The following is a 19,234-nucleotide window of genomic DNA, read 5'->3' as shown; positions in this document are numbered from 1 at the left end:
CACAGAGCCCGACACGGGGCTCGAACCCACGAACCATGAGATCGTGACCTGAGCCGAAGCCAGACACTTAACCGACTGAGCCACCCAGGTGCCCCAGTGAATTTTTGTAAAAATCTTCCAGATCAAGATGCAGAACGTTTCTAGTTCTCTGGGAGTCCAGTGGGCCTCCTATCATTTCCCACTGCTCCTCACAGGGCCCTTCACTCTGCCTCTTAGCTCTGTGTCTGGTCTCATGCAGGGCATCTGAGCATTGTGAGGGCTGCCATGCTGTACACAGTTTGTTTTCTTTCATCGCCACATGGTGTTCTTTTGTGGGGGAGAGAAGATCCGAAGGACACTCCACATGGATGCGGGACTTGAATCCACGAACTGTGAGATCATGACCTGAGCTGAAATCAAGTATTGGATGCTTAACCAACAGGCACCTAGGCACCCCAAATTATTTTCCATTCCTGCTGACATTTTGTTGTCCCCATTTTGGGGTTGTTATGCCTGTTTCTCTTGGTTCACAGAGAATATGTGACAGTATGTTTCTGCAAGGGGAGTTGGTGTATGACTGGTTAGGGAAGGAAGGAATGGGGGCTTGAGGGTATCAGGAACTGTTCTGTATGGCATCTTGAGTTTAAGGGGCCAGTAGCTAACTGATTGCCTCTCAGGCCCCTGAGAAAAGATGCAGGAATGAATGTGGCCTGCTAGGGAGAGCTCAGGGACACCGGGACCATGGTTAGTACGAGGTTGGCCTTCTGATGTCCTTAGGAGGCAACTGGTTTTCCTACCATGAATTTGGGGTGAGTTAGTGCTGTCAGGTGTCCTTAGACCCGCTTCTTTGTCAGATGTGCTCTGTGACTTTCAGGGCCCCACTGGTCTCCATGGTGGTATGAAGCTTCCATGTTCTGTCCCTTTGTAATGAGGACCTGCACCCTGTAGCCCCACCTAGGAAGGCTTTGTGGACAGAAGGCAGGCAGGAAGAATGAGTCAGGCCTGGTTTAAATGCCACAAGACTACAACTTTGGGTAAGGTCTTTAAGCATCTGAGCTGTAGGCTCTCATCTCTGCAAGGGGTTGTACCTCTGGAGATGATGGAATTGGGATGGTGCTGATAGTTGACAGCATCTTCGTACCTTCCTTCTGAAGTCAGAACAGGTGACCCTGAGATGTGTTTCTTGTTTCAGCTCATGGGACCCGGACTGAGTACAATGAGTTGTCTTCGGGAGAAATGCTTGATGGGGAAGAACTGGATCAGCTTCAGATGGCTGTTTCTCAGGGACCTGAGATTGGAGAGGCCCATGCATGTGTCAGGGAGCCAGATGGGAGCCTGGACAAACCTGCGGAACGGAGATGCCTGAGACCAGTCACATGGACCAATGAGGAGAGCTGCCAGGAGTCTGCAGGGGGCCTCACGTTCCGGTCAGGCTCCGTCTCTGACCAGAGACCTCACCAATGTGATATATGTGAACAAAGTTTCGAACAGAGATCATACCTCAATAACCATAAGCGTGTACACAGGTCAAAAAAGACAAACGTAGTTCATGATTCTGGGGAATCCTTCAGTGCAAATATAGCTAAAGAAGATCAGAAAATTCCTCTTGGGAAAAAATTGCATTATTGTGGTTACTGTGGGAAAGCCTTCAGGTACAGTGCTAACCTCGTCAAACACCAGAGGCTTCACAGTGAAGAAAAGCCCTACAAGTGTGAAGAGTGTGGTAAAGCCTTCAGCCAGAGCTGTGAGTTCATCAATCACCGAAGGATGCACTCAGGGGAGATCCCCTACCGGTGTGGTGAGTGCGGGAAGACGTTCAACCAAAGGCCCAACCTCATGAAGCATCAGAGGATTCACACCGGGGAGAAGCCCTACAAGTGTGGTGATTGCGGGAAACACTTCAGCGCCTATTCTTCCCTTATTTATCACCAGAGAATCCACACTGGAGAGAAACCCTATAAGTGCAGTGACTGTGGGAAAGCCTTCAGTGATGGCTCAATCCTCATCCGACATCGTCGCACTCACACTGGAGAGAAGCCATTTGAGTGTAAAGAATGTGGCAAAGGCTTCACCCAAAGTTCTAACCTTATCCAACATCAAAGAATTCACACTGGGGAGAAACCCTATAAATGTAATGAATGTGAGAAAGCCTTCATCCAAAAAACCAAACTTGTTGAACATCAGAGAAGCCACACTGGGGAGAAGCCCTATGAATGTAATGACTGTGGCAAAGTCTTCAGCCAGAGCACACACCTTATCCAGCATCAGAGGATCCACACGGGAGAGAAGCCGTACAAGTGCAGTGAGTGTGGGAAGGCCTTCCACAACAGTTCCAGACTCATCCACCACCAAAGGTCACACCACGGGGAGAAGCCGTACAAATGCAGCGATTGCAAGAAAGCCTTTAGCCAAGGTACTTACCTCATCCAGCACCGGAGGATCCACACTGGGGAGAAGCCCTATAAGTGTGGCAAGTGTGGGAAAGCCTTCCGGCACAGTTCCAACATGTGCCAGCATCAGAGGATTCACCTCCGGGAAGACTTCGCCAGGTGACCGTGGAAGAGGGCCCATGAGTTCTGCTGTGCACTTCCCCAGTGTGACCACCCCCCACACCCTCTGTCTGTTGTCCATACAGCGTTGTCACAGATGAAGGGCATTTCTAATTAGAAACAGACAAAACTCTTTTTTTCTTAAACCCAAAGCAGTGCATGTTTATTTTAGATAAATTGAGAGAGAGGTAAGCAAAAAGGAGAAGTTCTTGTAATCTCCCTCACTTAGAAAATGAATCCATCACTGCTGATTCAATATAAACTTCCTTTCACACAGTTCAGAGCGTTATCGAAAGAAAATACTACATGCTTGACGTTGCAGCACGTAGGATCTTCACTTTTACTGGTTCCTGGATCCTAGAAAACTCACACTGGAAAGAAGCATACATATTTACATATTTTTAAATCTTGTAAATTTTAAAGATTAGCATAATTTTGATGCTTTTCTGTGTATCTTAATAGAGTTGATAATTGCTGTTTTTATTGTGGTAAAATATACATAACCTAAAATTTATCATTTTTACCATGTTTAGATGTACAGCTCAGTGGCGTTAAATATACTCACAATGTTGTATTACCATCACCACTATTTCCAGAACTGTTTTACTATCTGAAGCAGAAACTCTGTACCCATTAAATAATAACTCCATTTTCCCTTTCTCCCAGCTGCTGACAGTCTCTTCTATTTTCTGTCTATGAATTTGCCTATTCTATTTGCCTCATATGTGGAGTCATACAGTATTTGCCCTTTCTATCTAGCTGATTTCACTTTGCATAATGTTTCTTCAAGGTTCATCCATGTTGTAGCCTGTATCACAAACGTCTTTTTTTTTTAACGCCTGAAAAATATGACCTTGATTTGTAGATACCATGTTTATCCATTCATCTGTTAATGGGCACTTGGGTGTTTCTACCTTTTTTGGCTGTTGTGCATACTGCTGGTATGAATGGGTATACAAGTATTTTCTTGGGTCCTTTCAGTACTTTTGGGTGTAATCCTGGGAGTGAAATTGCTGGATCATATGGTAATTCTACGTTTAACTTTTTGAGGAGTGGCCAGACTTTTCCACAGTGGGCAGTAACGTTATACATTCCCACCAGCAATGATTAGAAGGTTCTAATTTCTCCATATTCCTGCCAACATTTGTTATTTTCCGTTTTTTAATCTTTGATTTATTTATCTCTGTATGCAACATGGGTCTTGAATTCACAACCCTGAGATGAAGAGTGGCATGCTCTTCTGACTGAGCCAGCTAGGCATCCCAGTCTTTCCATTTTTAAAAATACCTATACTAATGGGTGTGAAGTGGTATCTCATTGTGGTTTTGGTTTGCATTTCCCTGATGACTAATGATGTTGAGCATCTTTTCAGGCACTTATTGGCCATTTGTATATCTTCTTTGGAGAAATGTCTGTCCTAGTCCTTTGCCAACTTTTGAATTGGGTCTTTTTTGTTATTGAGGTATAGTTCTTTGTATATTTTGCATAGTAATCCCTTATCAGATATATGATTTGCAAATATTTACTCTCATTCTTTGAGTGCTGTCTACTGTTGTTAATGTCCTTTGATGCACAGTTTTTAATTTTTATGAAGTTCAGTTAATTTTTTTCTTTTGTTGTCTGTGCTTTCTGTGTCCTATTCAAGAAATTGCTAAGTCCAAGGTTAGGAAGATTTGCCCCTGTGTTTTTTTCTGAGTTCTGTAGTTTTAGGTCTTACATGTTTTTGGTCTTTGATCCATTTTGAAGTAATTTTTCTATATGGTATATGGTAAGAGTCCAAATTCCTTCTTTTGGAAGTAGACATCCAGTTTTCCTTACAATATTTCTTTTTTTTTCATTTTATTTTATTTTATTTTTATTTCTAGGAGAGAGAGAGAGAGAGAGACAGCATGAGTAGGGGAGGGTCAGAGAGAGGGGGAGTCACAGACTCTGAAACAGGCTCCAGGCTCTGAGCTGGCAGTCAGCACAGGGACTTGAACCCACGAACTGCGAGATCATGACCTAAGCGAAAGTCGGACGCTTAACTGACTAAGCCACCCAGGCGCCCCTTCCTTATAATATTTCTAAAAAAAAAAAAGTTTGTTTATTTTTGAGAGAGAGTGCAAGTTGTGGATGGGCAAAGAAGGGGAGAGAGAGAGTCCTAAGTAGGGTCTGTGTGTCAGCATGGAGCCCGATGGGCTTGAACCCACAAACCGTGAGATCATGACCAAAACCAAGAGTCGGACACTTAACTGACTGAGCCACCCAGGCTCAGTACCCCCACCAACAACATTTTTTGAAAAGACTTTGCTTTCCCCATTGAAGGGTGTATAGGCATACCTCAAAGATATCGTGGATTCCGTTCCAGACCACTGTGATAAAGCACATATCTCAGGAAAGCAAGTCAAATGAATTTGTGGTTTCCCAATTCATATAAAAGTTAACATTTATACAACAGTGTATTAAATGTACAATAACATACCTTAATTTAAACAGTTTATTTCTAAAAAATGCTAGCCATCATCTGAGTTTTCAGTGAGTCATAATCGGTGGTTATAGATTACCATAACAGATATAATTAAAAAGTTTGAAGTACTGAGAAAATTACCAAAATGTGATAGACACATAGTGAATCAATGCTGTTGAAAGAATGCTGCCAGTAGACTTGCTTGACATGGGATTGCCACAAATCTTTAGTTTGTAAGAAACACAATAAAGCAAAACAATAAAACAAGGTATGCCTGTATTGGCTCAGGCTGCCATTAAAATACCACAGAACTGGTGGCTTAAAAAACAAATTTATCAAAAACAAATCTGTTTGTCATAGTTCTGGAGAGTAAGTCCAAGACCAAGGTGCCAGTTAACTCAGCCCTGGTGAGGGTTTCTTCCTGGCTTAGACACAGCTGTCTTCTCACTGTGTCCCCACGTGTAGAGAAGAAGGTCTCAGGTGTCTCTTCCTTTCATAAGGGCATCAGCCCTATCAGATTAGGCCCCACATTTATGACCTTATTTAACCTTTATCACTAGTTGACCATCCCTGTCTACAAATACAGTCACCTTGGGGGTTATAGCTTCAACGTCTGAATGGTTGGGGGAGGACACAGTTCATAAAAAATTGGTCTTGTGCCCTTACTTAAATCAATTGATGTCATATGCAATAGTTTATTTCTGGGTTCAGTTCAATTCATCTATATGCCAGCACCATACTGTTGATTACCATGGCTTTGTAGGAAGTTTAGAATAGGAAATAAGTCCTTCAACTTTTGGCTTTTTTAAAAGTTAACTATGAGAGAGAGAGTGTGAGAAGAGGAGGGGCAGAGAGAAAGAATCCCAGGTAGCCTCCACACTGTTAGCATGGAGCCCAATGTGGGGCTTGAACTCATGAACTGTGAGATCATGACCTGAGTAGAGATCAAGGGTCTGACACTTAAACGATGGAGCCACCCATGTGCCTTTATTTTTTTTTAAGATTTTATTTTATTTATTTTTTAATGTTTATTTTTGAGAGAGTGCGAGCAGGGTAGGGGCAGAGACACACAGAATCAGAAGCAGGCTCCAGGCTCCAAGCTGTCTGCACAGAGCCCGACGTGGGGGCCGAACTCCCGAACCAGGAGATCGTGACCTGAGCCAAAGTTGGACACTCAACTGACTGAGCCACCCAGGTGCCCCTCAAAGATTGTACTTTTAACTAACCTCTACACTCAGCATGGGACTCGGACTCACATCCCTGAAATCAAGAGTTGCATATTCTGCTGAGCCAGCCAGATACCCCAACTTTGTTCTTTTTCAAGATGTTTTTGGCTATTTGGGACCCCTATGTGGGGTTCCATATGAATTTTAGGATGAGTTATTCTATTTCTGCAAGATCACAGCTTTTGATAGGGACTGCATCTGATCTGTAGGGTAGTATTAATCATATCATGTCTTCCATTCAATGAACATGGGATGTATTTTCATTTGTTTATATGTTCTTTAACTTCATGATCTTCGCTGGTACATCTTTCAGTGTACAAGTGTTGCTTCCTTTGCTAAATTTATTCCTAAGCATTTTATTTATTTTATTACTGTTGTGAATAGGATTGTTTTCTTAATTTCTTTTTTGGATTGTGCATTATTGTTGTTTTGTAAAGACCTAAAAATTTTTTTTTTTACACTTAATATATTTTTCAGAGGGAGACAGAGCCCAAGCGGGGGAGGGACAGAGAGAATGAGACACAGAATCCAAGGCAGGCTCCAGGCTCCGAGCTGTCAGCACAGAGCCCAACGCGGGGCTCGAACTCACAATCCGTGAGATCATGACCTGAGCTGAAGTCGGACACTTAACTGACTGAGACACCCAGGTGCCCTTGTTCATTGTTAATGTATAGAAATCAGCTAATTTTTACGTCTTGATCTTGTATCCTGCTAATTTGCTGAATAAGTTTGTTCTTAAGATGTTTTTGGTTCTGTATTTTGGTTTTGCTTGTTTCTTTGTTCTGGTGTGTGCATTTTTAGGGTTTTCCACATATAAGGTCATGTCATCTGTAAACTGAGCTAGTTTTACTTCTTTTCCAAATTGGGTGGTTTGTATTTATTTTCCTTGCCTAATTGCTCTGGCTAGGATTTCCAGTACTTTGTTGAATAGATGTAGCAAAAGTGAGCATCTGTGGGGTGCTTGGGTGGCTCTGTTGGTTCAGCATCTGACTCTTGATTTTGGCTCAGGTCACGATCTCATGGTACATGAGTTTAAGCTCTGAGTTGGGCTCTGTGCTGACAGCAAGGAGCCTGCTTGAGATTCTCTCTCTCCCTCTGTCTGTCTGCCCCTCCCCTGTTCTTGCTCTCTTTCTCTTTCTCTCTCTCTCAAAATAAACATTTAAAAATTTTTAAGAAAGAAATGAGCATTCTTGTTCCTGATCTTAAAGCCTTCAGTCTTTCCCAATTATGTATGAGGTTTTTCTTACATGATTTTTATCATGTTGAGGAAGTTTCTTCTTATTTCTAGTTTATTGAATGTTTTTATTAAGAAGCTGTGAAATTTTGGGGCAACTTGGGTGGTTCAGTCGGTTAAGTGTCCAGCTTCAGCTCAAGTCATGATCTCGTGGTCTATTAGTTTGAGTCCCGCGTCAGGCTCTGTGCTGACAGCTCAGAGCCTGGAGCCTGCTTCTGATTCTGTGTCTCCTCCTCTCTCTGCCCCTCCCCTGCTTGCACTCTGTCTCTCAAAAATAAACATTATTGGGGCGCCTGGGTGGCTTAGTCGGTTAAGCGTATGACTTTCGNTTGAATTCAGTTTGCTAGTATTTTATTGAGGATTTTTCAGTTTATTTATTTATCCTGGGGGGATTGGGGAGAGAATCCCAAGCAGGCTATATACTCCGTGTAGAGCCCGATGTTGGGCTTGAACTCACAAAGCATGAGATCATGATCTGAGCTGAGACNCGAACCGCGAGATCATGACCTAAGCGAAAGTCGGACGCTTAACCGACTAAGCCACCAGACGCCCCATTAAAGATTTTTGAATCAATATTCATAAGGGATATTGATCCATAGTTTTTGTCCTTGTCTTTGATATCAGCATTAGGTTAACCTCATAGAGTGAGTTAGGAAGTTTCACTTCCACTTTTAATTTTGGGAAGATTTTGTGGATTGGTGTTTTTCTTTTTTAAATGTTCAGTAGAATTGGCCAGTGAAGGGGTTACTGGGTGGCTTAGTTGGATGAGAATCCAACTCTTAATTCCAGCTTGGATCAGGATGCCAGGGTTGTGGGTCAAGCCCTGCCTTGGCCCCCTCGCTAAGCATGGAGCCTGCTTGAGATTCTGTCTCCCTCTGCCCTTACCCCAGCTCACATGCTCTCTCTCTTGAAAAAAGAAAAAAGAAAACAACAAAAAAGAATTGACCAGTGAAGGCATCTGTGTTGGGCTTTTCTTTGTTGGGAGATTTTTGATCATTGATATAATCTTTTTAGAGTTATAAGTCTATTCAGATTTCCTGCTTCTTCATGAGTCAGCAGTAGATTGTGTGTTTCTAGGAATTTGTCCATTTCATCTAGGTTATCTACTTTGTTAGCATAATAGTTATTTAAAAAAATTTTTTTAAATGTTTTTATTTATTTCTGAGAGAGAGAGAGAGACAGCATGAGCAGGGGAGGGTCAGAGAGAGAGAGACACACAGAATCTGAAGCAGGCTCCAGGCTCTGAGCTGTCAGCACAGAGCCCGACACGGGGCTTGAACCCACGAACCGTGAGATCATGACCTGAGCCGAAGTCAGACACTTAACTGACTGAGCCACCCAAGCGCCCAGCATACTAGTTATTTTTAGTGTTCTCATATAACCATTTCTATTTCTCTAAGTCTGGTCACAGTGTCCCTACATTCATTTCAGGTTTTTATTAATTTGAATTTTCTCTGTTAGTCTAAAGGTTTGTCAATTTTGTTGATCTTTTAATGAGCCAACTTTTAGTTGTTTTGATTTTCTCTATTTCTGTATTTTATAGTCCATTATTTCCACTCTGATCTTTATTATTAACTTTCTGTTAACTTGTGTTTAGTTTGCTTTTTTAAAAAATGTTTTATTTATTTTTGATACAGAGACAGAGCATGAGAGGGGGAGGGGCAGAGAAAGAGGGAGACACAGAATTTGAAGCAGGCTCCAGGCTCTGAGCTGTCAGCACAGAGCCTGATGCGGGACTCGAACACACGAGCGTGAGATCATGACCTGAGCTGAAGTCGGAGGCTTAACCGACTGAGCCACCCAGGCGCACTTGCTTTTTTTTTTCTAAATCTAAAGTTGAACAGTTAGGTTATTGATGGAGAACCTTTTTTAAAATGTGCATTTAAAGCTATAGATTTCCTTCTGCACACTGCTTTTACCACATCCTGTAAGCTTTGGTCTGTTGTGTTTTTGTTTTCATTTGTCACTATGTATTTTGTACATTCCCTTGTAATTTCTTCTTTGGCCCACTTGTTTAAGAGTTTGGTTTAATTTTCCAGTTTTTCATCTGTTACTGATCTCTAAGTTTTATTGCATTGTGTTTGGAAAAGACAATTTATTATTTTAATCTTTTAAAATATATTACAACTTGGGGGAGCCTGGGTAGTTCAATCAGTTAAGTGTCCAACTTAGGGTCAGGTCATGATCTCACAGTTCAGTGAGTTCAAGCCCTGCATGAGGCTCTCTGCTGTCAGTACAGAGTCTGCTTCAGGTCCTCTGTTGCCCTTTCTGTCCCTTCCCCTCGTGTTCTCTCCCTCTCTCCCTCTCAAATAAATAAAACTAAAAAAAAAAAAAAAGATTCTCTCGGGACACCTGACTGGCTCAGATGGTTAACCATCCATCCAAGTCTTGATTTCCATTCAGATCATGATCTCACAGTTTATGGGTTTGAACACTGCATCGGGCTCTGCACTGATAGTGCGGAGCCTGCTTAGAATTCTCTCTCCCTCTCTCTCTGCCTCTCCTCTGCTTGTGTGTGCTCATTCTCTCTCAAACAAACAAAAAATATATATTGACTTGTTTTGTAGACTATAGTATGATCTAGAGAATGCCCCATGAACACTGGAGAAGAATATGTATGTTGACGTTGGGTGGAGTTTTCTGTAGATGTCTGTTAGGTCTAGCTGGTGTTAGTGTCCCTCAGGTTCTCTTTTTTCTTCTTTTTTTTAAGTTGATTTATTTCTATTGAGAGAGAGAAAGAACAACTTGGGAAGGGGCAGAGAGAGAGAGGGAGAGAGAGAATCCCAAGCAGGCTCCGTGCTGTCAGTGAAGAGCCTCACATGGGGCTTGGACCCACAAACCATGAGATCATGACCTGAGCCAAAGTTGGCTGCTTAACTGACTGAACCACCCAGGCACTTCAGGTTTTCTTCTTGATTTTTTGTCTGTTTCTATCTATTATTGAAAGTGGAGCTGGGGCGCCTGGGTGGCTCAGTAAGAACTGCATCGACTCTTGATTTTGGCTCAGGTTATGATCTCAAGGTCATAGATAGAGCCCCACATTGGGCATGGAGCCTGCCTAAGCTTCTCTCTCCCTGTATCTCTCTGTAAAAAAAAAGAAAAAAAAAAGTGGAGTATTGAAGTCTCCAATCCTTATTATAGAACTGTTTTTTTTTTTTTTTCCTTCAAATTCATCATTTTTGCTTTATATATTTTGGGGCTTTACTGTTAGCGGGTGTTTATGATTGTTATATCTTGCTATATTGAAACTTCGATCAGTCTATAATTTCCTTTGTCTCTTCTAATGCTTTTTGTTTCAAAGTGTCTCTTTTGTCTGATAATATTAGAGTCACTTTAATTTTCTTTTGGTTATTATTTTCATGAAATATATTTTTTCATCCTTTTACTTTCAACTTCTTTGTGTCCTTATATCTGAGTCTCTCATAGACTGCATGTAGTTGGATCCTGATGTTTTTAAATCCAGCTTGTTAATCTCTACTTTTAATAGGATAGTTTATTCCATTTATATTTTATGTGATTACTGATGAGAGACTTACTTCTATTTGTCTTAGATCTTGGTTTTTTGTTCCTCAGTTTCTCTATTACTATGTGTTTTGTGTGTGTGTTGTTGCATTCCATTCTAATTCCTTTCCTTTTCTGCATATTTGTATATTTTTAGTTATTTTCTTTGTGGTTACTGTGGGGATTATAGTAACATCTTAAGCTTATGACAACCTAGTTTTTAAAAAATATTTTTAAATGTTTGTTTATTTTTGGGAGAGAGAGACAGAGCATGAGCAGGGGATGGGCAGAGAGAGGGAAGACACAATCTGAAGCAGGCTTCAGGCTCTGAGCTGTCAGCACAGAGCCTGATGCGGGGTGTGAACCCACGAGCTGTGAGACCTGACCTGAGCTGAAGTGGGACGCTCCAGCAATGGAACCATCCAGGTACCCCAGTATAGTTTGAATAATACTGGCTTGATTTTAATAGTATAAACACTCTTCATATTTAACTCTGACCCTCCTATTGTCATAGACCACAGATTTATTTTTTATGCCCAGTAAGAAATTTATGATTATTGCTTTATGCAGTTGAATATCAAATCATGTAGGAAAAATTACAAACCATAACAAAAGTAAAGTAATACTATCTTTTATAGTTACCTATTTACTTTTACTGGTGTTCTTTACTTTATCCTATGACTTTGATTTACTATGCAGTGTCCTTTCATTTCAGCCTGAAAATATTTTTTGTAGAGCAGGTATAGTGGTAATGAACTGCCAGCTTTTCTTCCTCCCTCCCTCCCTCTCTTCCTTCCTTCTTTCTTTTTTCTCCCTAACAGAGTTATGAGACCTCCAGAATTTCTAAACAGTTTATTTCCTTTTTTTTTTTAAAGTATATTCATTTATTTTGAGAAAGTGCAAATGGGGGAGGGGCAGAGAGGCACGGAGAGGCAGAGAATCCCAAGACAATCCCAAGACAATCCCAAGGTGGAGAGAGAGAATCCCAAGCAGGCCCCCATACTGTGAGCATGGAGCCCAGTGTGGGGCCTGAACCCAGTAACCGAACTGTGAGATCATGACCTGAGTTGAAGTCAGACGCTTAACCAACTGAGCCAGGCACCCCTTTCTGTGGAAATATCTTCATTTCACTTTCATGCTTGAAGGATAGTTTTGTTGGATATTGAATTCTTTTTTTTTTTTTTTTTTTTTTTTTTTTTTTTTTTTGTAGGAGAGAGAGAGACAGCATGAGCAGGGGAGGGTCAGAGAGAGAGGGAGACACAGACTCCGAAACAGGCTCCAGGCTCTGAGCTGGCAGTCAGCACAGAGCCCAACGCGGGGCTCGAACCCACGAACCGCGAGATCATGACCTAAGCGAAAGTCGGACGCTTAACCGACTAAGCCACCCAGGCGCCCCTTGTTGGATATTGAATTCTTGGTTGACAACTTTTTCTCCTTTCAAGTTTGTTAATCCGCCACCCCACCCTCCCCCACTGCCTTCTGGCTTCAGAGAAATCCGCTGTTAATCCTAAAGAGGCTCCTTTGTGCATGTGGAATTGTTTCTCTGTTGCTTCTTTCATCATTTCATTGTCTTTGGATTTTGACAGTTTGACTACAGTGTGTCTCAGTGTGGGCCTCTTAGTTTATCTTGTTTGGAGTTCACTGAACTTCTTACACAGGTATTTTTATGACTTCTCAGATTTTGGAAGTTCCGGGTCATTATTTCTTCAAATACCTTTTTCTGCTCCTTTCTGTCCTTTTCTTGGAATTGTATAATGTGTACGTTGGTACTTTTGATCGCATTTCTTAGGTTTCTTGGATCTGTTTTTCTTTATTATTTCTTTCTGCTTCTCATACTGGATAATTTTGGTTGTCCTATCTTCAAATTCATTGATCCTTTTTTTTCTGCCTGTTCAAATCTGTTGAACTTCCCCAGTCAGTTTTTCATTTTAGTTATTGTACTTTCAGGTCCAGAATTTGTTTGGTTTCTTTTTATAAGCTATGTCTCTTTGTTAATATTCATATATCCTTGATTTCCTTTAGTTTTTTTTTTTGTCTAGGGCTTCCTTTAGGTCATTCAACATACTTAAGGCCATTAATTTAAAATCCTTGCGGGGCGCCTGGGTGGCTTAGTCGGTTAAGCGTCCGACTTTCGCTTAGGTCATGATCTCGCGGTTCGTGGGTTCGAGCCCCGCGTCGGGCTCTGTGCTGACTGCCAGCTCAGAGCCTGGAGCCTGTTTCAGTCTGTGACTCCCTCTCTCTCTCTGACTCTCCCCTGCTCACACTGTCTCTCTCTCTCTCTCCTAGAAATAAATAAAACATTTAAAAAAAATTTTAAAATCCTTGACTGATAATTCCAGTGTCTGGACTTCCTCAGGATGGATGTCTGTCAAATTATTTTTTTCCCTGTGAATGGGCCATACTTTCCTGTTTCATTGTGTATTTTGTAATATTTTTTGTTGAGAACTGGACATTTTGAGTATTCTGGAATTCTAAGTCTCCCACCTCTCAGGGATTGCTGAATCTTGCTTGTTGATGGCTGGATCCATCTGTGACTTTTTCAATTTAGTTTTTTGCAAAGTGTTTTTTCTTTGATGCATGTGGTTCCTGAAGTTTCTGTTCTGCTATCTGTATGGTCATCCGACATCCTGAAAAAGATTTTGTTAAGTGTCTGTCTCCCAAAAATGGAAGAAACAAGCATTATCTCTAATCTCTCTACTCTGTCCCAGAAACTATTTCAGCATTTAAAACAATGGCAGCTAAACGTATCCTAGCCCATAGTGATTTAAAAAAAAAAAATGGCAATAAACCATCAAAACACACAACCCTGATATTTGGAGGACAAGGCCCTTATTGTGCATCGTGACTCCTTCAAGCCACAGCAGGAATGCCGACTGCTACCCACGTGGCTGCATGGCATGGGATGAGGGATGGGCAAGGTAGGTGGAATTTCACTGAAAGCTGCTGAAATTTACTACCCTCTTCATGAGGCTCACTCCTGGAAGCTACACATAAGTGTTGGACTAGACTCTAGTGTTCCAGAACAGACAGTTCTTTCCAGGCAAATAGCTGTTTAGGTGGAGGGACAGATTCCTTCACAACATCACTCCTTGATAACTGCCTTTATAATAGCAACAACATTCCTATCTAACCTACTTTAGTTTATAAAACTTCCCTGGACATATATTATTTGACAGTGACTAAATTTCAGGACTTATTTTCTTTATAGTTTGTATTCAGAATACATTCCTAGGAACAGGATAAACTTTTTAGAGGACATTTATGTATCTAAGCAAATGATTTTCAGGGTGGTTGACCCAATATATAATGTCACCAGCACTGAATCACTGTAAAACACTTACCTTCCATACCAGGATGTAAAGTCGAGTAGAGCACAGTCTGAGTTCCACACAACACCGCCTCCCCCCCACCCTGTCCCCCACCAGAACTGGATGTTGTAAATTTAACCTCTGCTTGCTAATTAAATAGGCATGGCTTTAGCTGTTGCTGCATTTGACTGTCTGATTACTCAGGAAATCTGTATTTCTCTGTGTTGGTTTTAATAGAAACCATCTCTCCTTTCACATCTGCCCTGTCACTGCTTATGGCCCAGATGTTTTCTTTTTTTCTTTTCTTTTCTTTTCTTTTCTTTTCCTTTACTATTTATTTTTGAGAGAGAAATAGAGACAGCATGAGCAGGGGAGGGTCAGAGAGAGAGGGAGACACAGAATCTGAAACAGGTTCCAGGCTCTGAACTGTCAGCACAAAGCCCAATGCGGGGCTCGAACCCACGAACCGTGAGATCATGACCTGAGCTGAAGTCGGACGTTTAACTGACTGAACCACCCAGGCGCCCCTGTCCAGATGTTTTCTTATTGGTTTGTTAAGAACCCCTGCTCTGGGGGTCCTTCCTCCTATCAGCATCCATGTCCCTTAAGCCAGTGTCACCCCCAAGGGATTGTGGCCTGGAAAGGAGCATTAAAGCTCTGGGTGGGAGGGCTAGTGGGGCAAGGAGGTGTGGTGGGGCAGTGTAGTCTGAAGAAGCATATTTAACGGAAATGCCTGGGGGAAAAAAGATGCTGGTGGTTTTCATTGTGCAAAACTGGAGAACATTTGGTTTGACAGATTTTCTTGGCTCTTTGGTTTTGGCTTAAGAGGGCTGGCAACATGAATTGGTGACACACTTTCACAGGGGTGAAGTGTCAAGCCCATCTAAGAATGGGAGAGACTGCAGGCAAAGGGACTCATGCAGGCAAAAGGTTCTGGATGTTTCCACTGGGCCATTTGGACAGTCACACCTAGGTGTCTGGTGGGTTATCGCCTATTGCCTCCTCAGCTCACAAGATCAGAAACCAACTTGTCAGCCTGCTGATGGCAGAGGGCCTTTGGGAGTGATGTCATCTCAGACCACAGGGTGATTATGACTAATTGTTAGTAGCTCTGGGCAATTACCAGTGAGTCAGGAGATGAACTGCTGGTGTCAGAGGATCAGACAGCAGAGGACTCTGGCCTGTTAGGAGAGCCTTGAGTCATTAACCCCAGGTAAAATAGGTAACAGCATCTAACCCAAAGGTCATGGTCAGTGTGGGTAAGGTCACGCTCACAGTGTGTATGTGTGGTGCCCATGGGTGGCCCTGCACATAACCCGTAAGTCAGAAGGATTCAGGCAAGGCATCAGATCGGAGCCAGAGGGTCACTGAGAGCTGGATCTGGGCCCTCTCACCCCTGTCCTCAAGGGCTGGGACAGTCTGTAGGTGCTCCCTGAGGTTAGTGGCCTCTAGGCTGTCTGTGAATCCCCGCTGGAGGTGGCTGTGTTGTTTTTCATGCTGAGGAGGGAATGAGTCCTTGCTCGGCACCAGCTGGGCCCTGCCCTGCCTGAGCTAGTTTCCTGCACGCATTGCATGGCCCTGGGCTGAGCTTCTCCAAGATCACTTAGGGTTGGGGAGCATTTCTGTCTCCTTGTGGTGGGTGAGCAGCTCCCCTAGCCTGTTGCTCTCTGGCCCCCTGCCTCCCGTGGTAGCTGCACCTGTTCAGAGTTGTACTAACTCCCAGTATAGACTACAAAGAACTGGGTGCTAGGCTGGTCTTCCTGTAGATTTCATGTAATTTTCAAGGTAGCCCTGTGATGTGGCTGGTGATATTCTCATCTACAGATCAGAAGCCAAGGCTAAGGAAGGGATGTGATTGGATCAGGATTATAGAGCAGATGGAGGTAGGCCTGGGATCAGACCCACTTGTGCAGAAAGGATTAACCTGACACCGGGGGAGGGGTGGCCTTTGCCTTAGGCTTCTGAGTGGCTAGTGTCCTCCCTGAGTGTCTTTGTTTACTCAGAGCCACATAGTCTACAGTAATAGTATGGTTTATGGTGGGCGCTTTTGGCCATGTGGCATCTACTCAATCTCTGGAGAGGCTGGAGATTGAGGTCTTCACGCAGGTGGCCATCTATGTCAGCGTCACCAAGCCCCAGTAAAAAACTCTCAGTGCTAAGGCTCAGGTGAGCTTCCCTTCTTGGTAATACCCAATGCACATTGTCAGATGTCGGTGCCAGGAAAATAATGCTGTCCGTGACTTTGCAGAAGCTCCACATTTGGTACTTTTCCTGAACTCTATCCGTGTGCATTCCCTTGTCTGGATTTAATGTGTGTCTCCCACTTGTAATACACTGTAACCATGTGTATATCAGGTTTCAAGGTGAGTTCCAGGAGTCCTTGTAGCAAATTATTGAACTTAAGGGTGATCTCGAGAATCCCCAAATTTGTGATTGGTGTCAGAGGGGTGGGCAGTCTTGGGGACCCCTGCACTTCACCGGCATTTCTTAGATCAGGAAGTATCATGCATGAAACCCCGTGTTCCCCAAACTCACCCAGATGGGCCAGAGTAGCGCTGTCCCCACCACCAGTGTGATTTTTCCTCTGCTCTGGGGCAAGCCCAACTCCCAGGAAAGATCCTCCTGGGCCTTCACCACTAGCCCCTCTACACAGAGTGGCCTTTGGTGGCCTGAGCTTCCCCAGCATGTCCTCCAGGAGTGCTCCTTCCCCCCTTAGGGCCACCTCTGGACTGCCTGGCCTCTGCCAAGCTGGGTCCTGCTGTGCAGTCCATCTTCCTGCAGAGAAGTAATGGGTCATGTGATTATACTCCCATACGTGACCCAGGTGGATTGTGCTGATGTCATCATCATTGCATGAAAACACCCATTTCAATATACCTTCACAGCTCTGCATTACAGGATAACCTTTACTAATTGATCAGGAGGAGGTGACATATTTTTGTTTGAAATTGGCATGCTTTAGCTTTTTTTCAGGCTTTCCTCATTGAATTTCCCTTTACTGGGAATAGGCAGCTCATGTCCTCTGGCCACTGATTTGTGGTAGATCCTTATGCCAAAGTTACTGGTCTTTCTTCACCCACAAGTAGGTGTTCTAGTCATTTCTTTTTTATTGGAAAATATGTCAGATTATACACAGTACACAAAATAAAATTCCAGGTGCTTTCTAAGTAAGAAAACTTGAGAACTAAGTGTCAAATTCTTTATTTTTAAATGTTTTATTTCTGAGAGAGAGAGGGAGAGATAGAGAGAGACAGTGTGAGCAGAGGAGGGTCAGAGAGAGAGGGAGACACAGAATTGGAAACAGGCTCCAAGCTCTGAGCTAGCTGTCAGCACAAAGCCTGACACGGGGCTCGAACCCACAAACTGTGAGATCATGACCTAAGCCAAAGTCGGACGCTTAACTGACTGAGCCACCCAGGCGCCCCACTAAGTGTCAAATCCTTGGTAGCAGTAAGGAGAAATAAGATAAAAATTTAAATGCATAAAATGAAAGACTTCTAAATAAAATTAAAAAAAAAAAAATCCAAAGTATGGACTACTACTAACCAGTCAGAGGTGGGAGGTAATGGCTGAGAAGGTAATTAACAGGGTGATGAAGGGACCCCCAAAGGTAACTTTGGTGCCTGATACCACTTCCAAAAAAGGCAGACTGACCATATGTCCCAGCAGGTTATAGGTTACCTCCCCGTCCCTGGAAAGGTGAGTGGCAAAAATGCATGCCCCAGGGATCCTCCCTAGGGAGAAGGGCACTGAAGCCACCTCCCAGCTGCATAGACACCTGAACCTTACAGTCACCAATGGGTCAATGGCAGCTGATAGCCAGAGAAGGCAGAATGATATTAAGTACACTTCATTTAAGAAGGTAGAAAAGTGAACTATACACTTTGATTCCCCTGAAAGCCCTAGATTATTTGCTGGATTTAGCAATCCAGAACCATCTCTGTGTAATTTATGTTGTCCTGTGATACATTGTGTCTTTCCAAACAAGTATTTCTATACATTGTATTTAACTGAACTGTTACCTTGACTGGAACAGGACCATTTCTTACTCTAACTCTTCCACATGATTAGGAACTGTGCCTCCAGTAGTGGTGGGCTCTGAGGGGCAGCTATTGAGTCAGATGCCTGCCAGGGACTCAATCAGCAATCTCCTTGCTGAAGTAACACCGGCTACCTCCACTTCCAGAGGTTCACCTGCAGTGTTGTATCCTCTCAGCAGTATCACAACAAGAGGAAAACGAACTTTTATCAGCATCAGTGTATTGCTGTGCAATCAAGCGTCAACACTCTAGTCCTTCATTTCTCCTGAGAAGCTTGTGTTCAAGAGAGAGAGAAAAAACTTAAAAATTATGAATAAACTAGATTCATTACAGTATATGATAATGGATACCACACTCTTCTTGGAATGTGAAAAAATAAAAACCTCAAACATAGGAATGAAAATTTCAGATCATAAAAACTATCTGAATTTGAGAATTTTAGGTTTAAAAATATGTATCAAAGAGCTGTCTGTTGAGTAACATTTTTTTGGGAAACACCACAATGTGTAAAGAGGCACCCAGTTGGTGTAGCAGCTATGAGGTCTGGCCTCTGAGTGCAAAGCTCCCTTCCTACCCACATGGGCTCCAGAGACCCAAGACATCCCCTGAGTTCCGGAGCACAAGGTCTGTAAGTCGTAAGCATGGTTTTTGAGGCAAACTTCAACTTTTGAGTTGAGTTTTCACTAAAAAGTCAGAACATCCCTTCTGATCTTGAATAAAGTTCAAATACCAGATGAAGTGTTTTCTCACTAATTAATATTTAGACTTTTTCCTTTTTTCATACAAAACAAGTGGTTCCACACACTTAGGATTTCTAGCCATATCACATGAGTGTGATTTTTTTTATATCATTTTATCCACACAATACTTTAGTGTTTTAATAGAATACTGCACATAACTCCAATTTTAGGGGGAATAATTAGAATAGTTATTGTTTTTAGGAAAGGCATG

The 19,234-nt window shown here is 42.6% G+C and overlaps 1 protein-coding gene across 14 annotated transcripts in view; it reads left to right on the top strand.

Moving 5' to 3' along the window:
* ZNF34 (zinc finger protein 34) overlaps positions 1 to 7,039 on the top strand; it is a 16,967-nt gene extending 9,928 nt beyond the window's left edge. For 12 of the 14 annotated variants that reach the window (XM_077758156.1, XM_077758157.1, XM_077758153.1 and 9 more), the window contains one exon: positions 1,172 to 7,039. In XM_077758156.1, coding sequence (XP_077614282.1) covers positions 1,172 to 2,532 — 1,361 coding nt within the window. In that variant the 3' untranslated portion in view covers positions 2,533 to 7,039. Of the gene's footprint in view, positions 1 to 244; positions 1,014 to 1,171 lie in introns of those variants that run through there. The other 2 variants (XM_077758163.1, XM_077758164.1) reach the window with 2 other exon arrangements.
* Positions 7,040 to 19,234: the final 12,195 nt, after the last annotated feature.

Source organism: Crocuta crocuta, unplaced genomic scaffold, assembly GCF_008692635.1.
Source record: "Crocuta crocuta isolate KB4526 unplaced genomic scaffold, BGI_CrCroc_1.0 scaffold327, whole genome shotgun sequence".
In the NCBI taxonomy this organism is placed as follows: Eukaryota; Metazoa; Chordata; class Mammalia; order Carnivora; family Hyaenidae; genus Crocuta; species Crocuta crocuta.
This window is presented reverse-complemented; position numbering and strand designations above follow the sequence as displayed.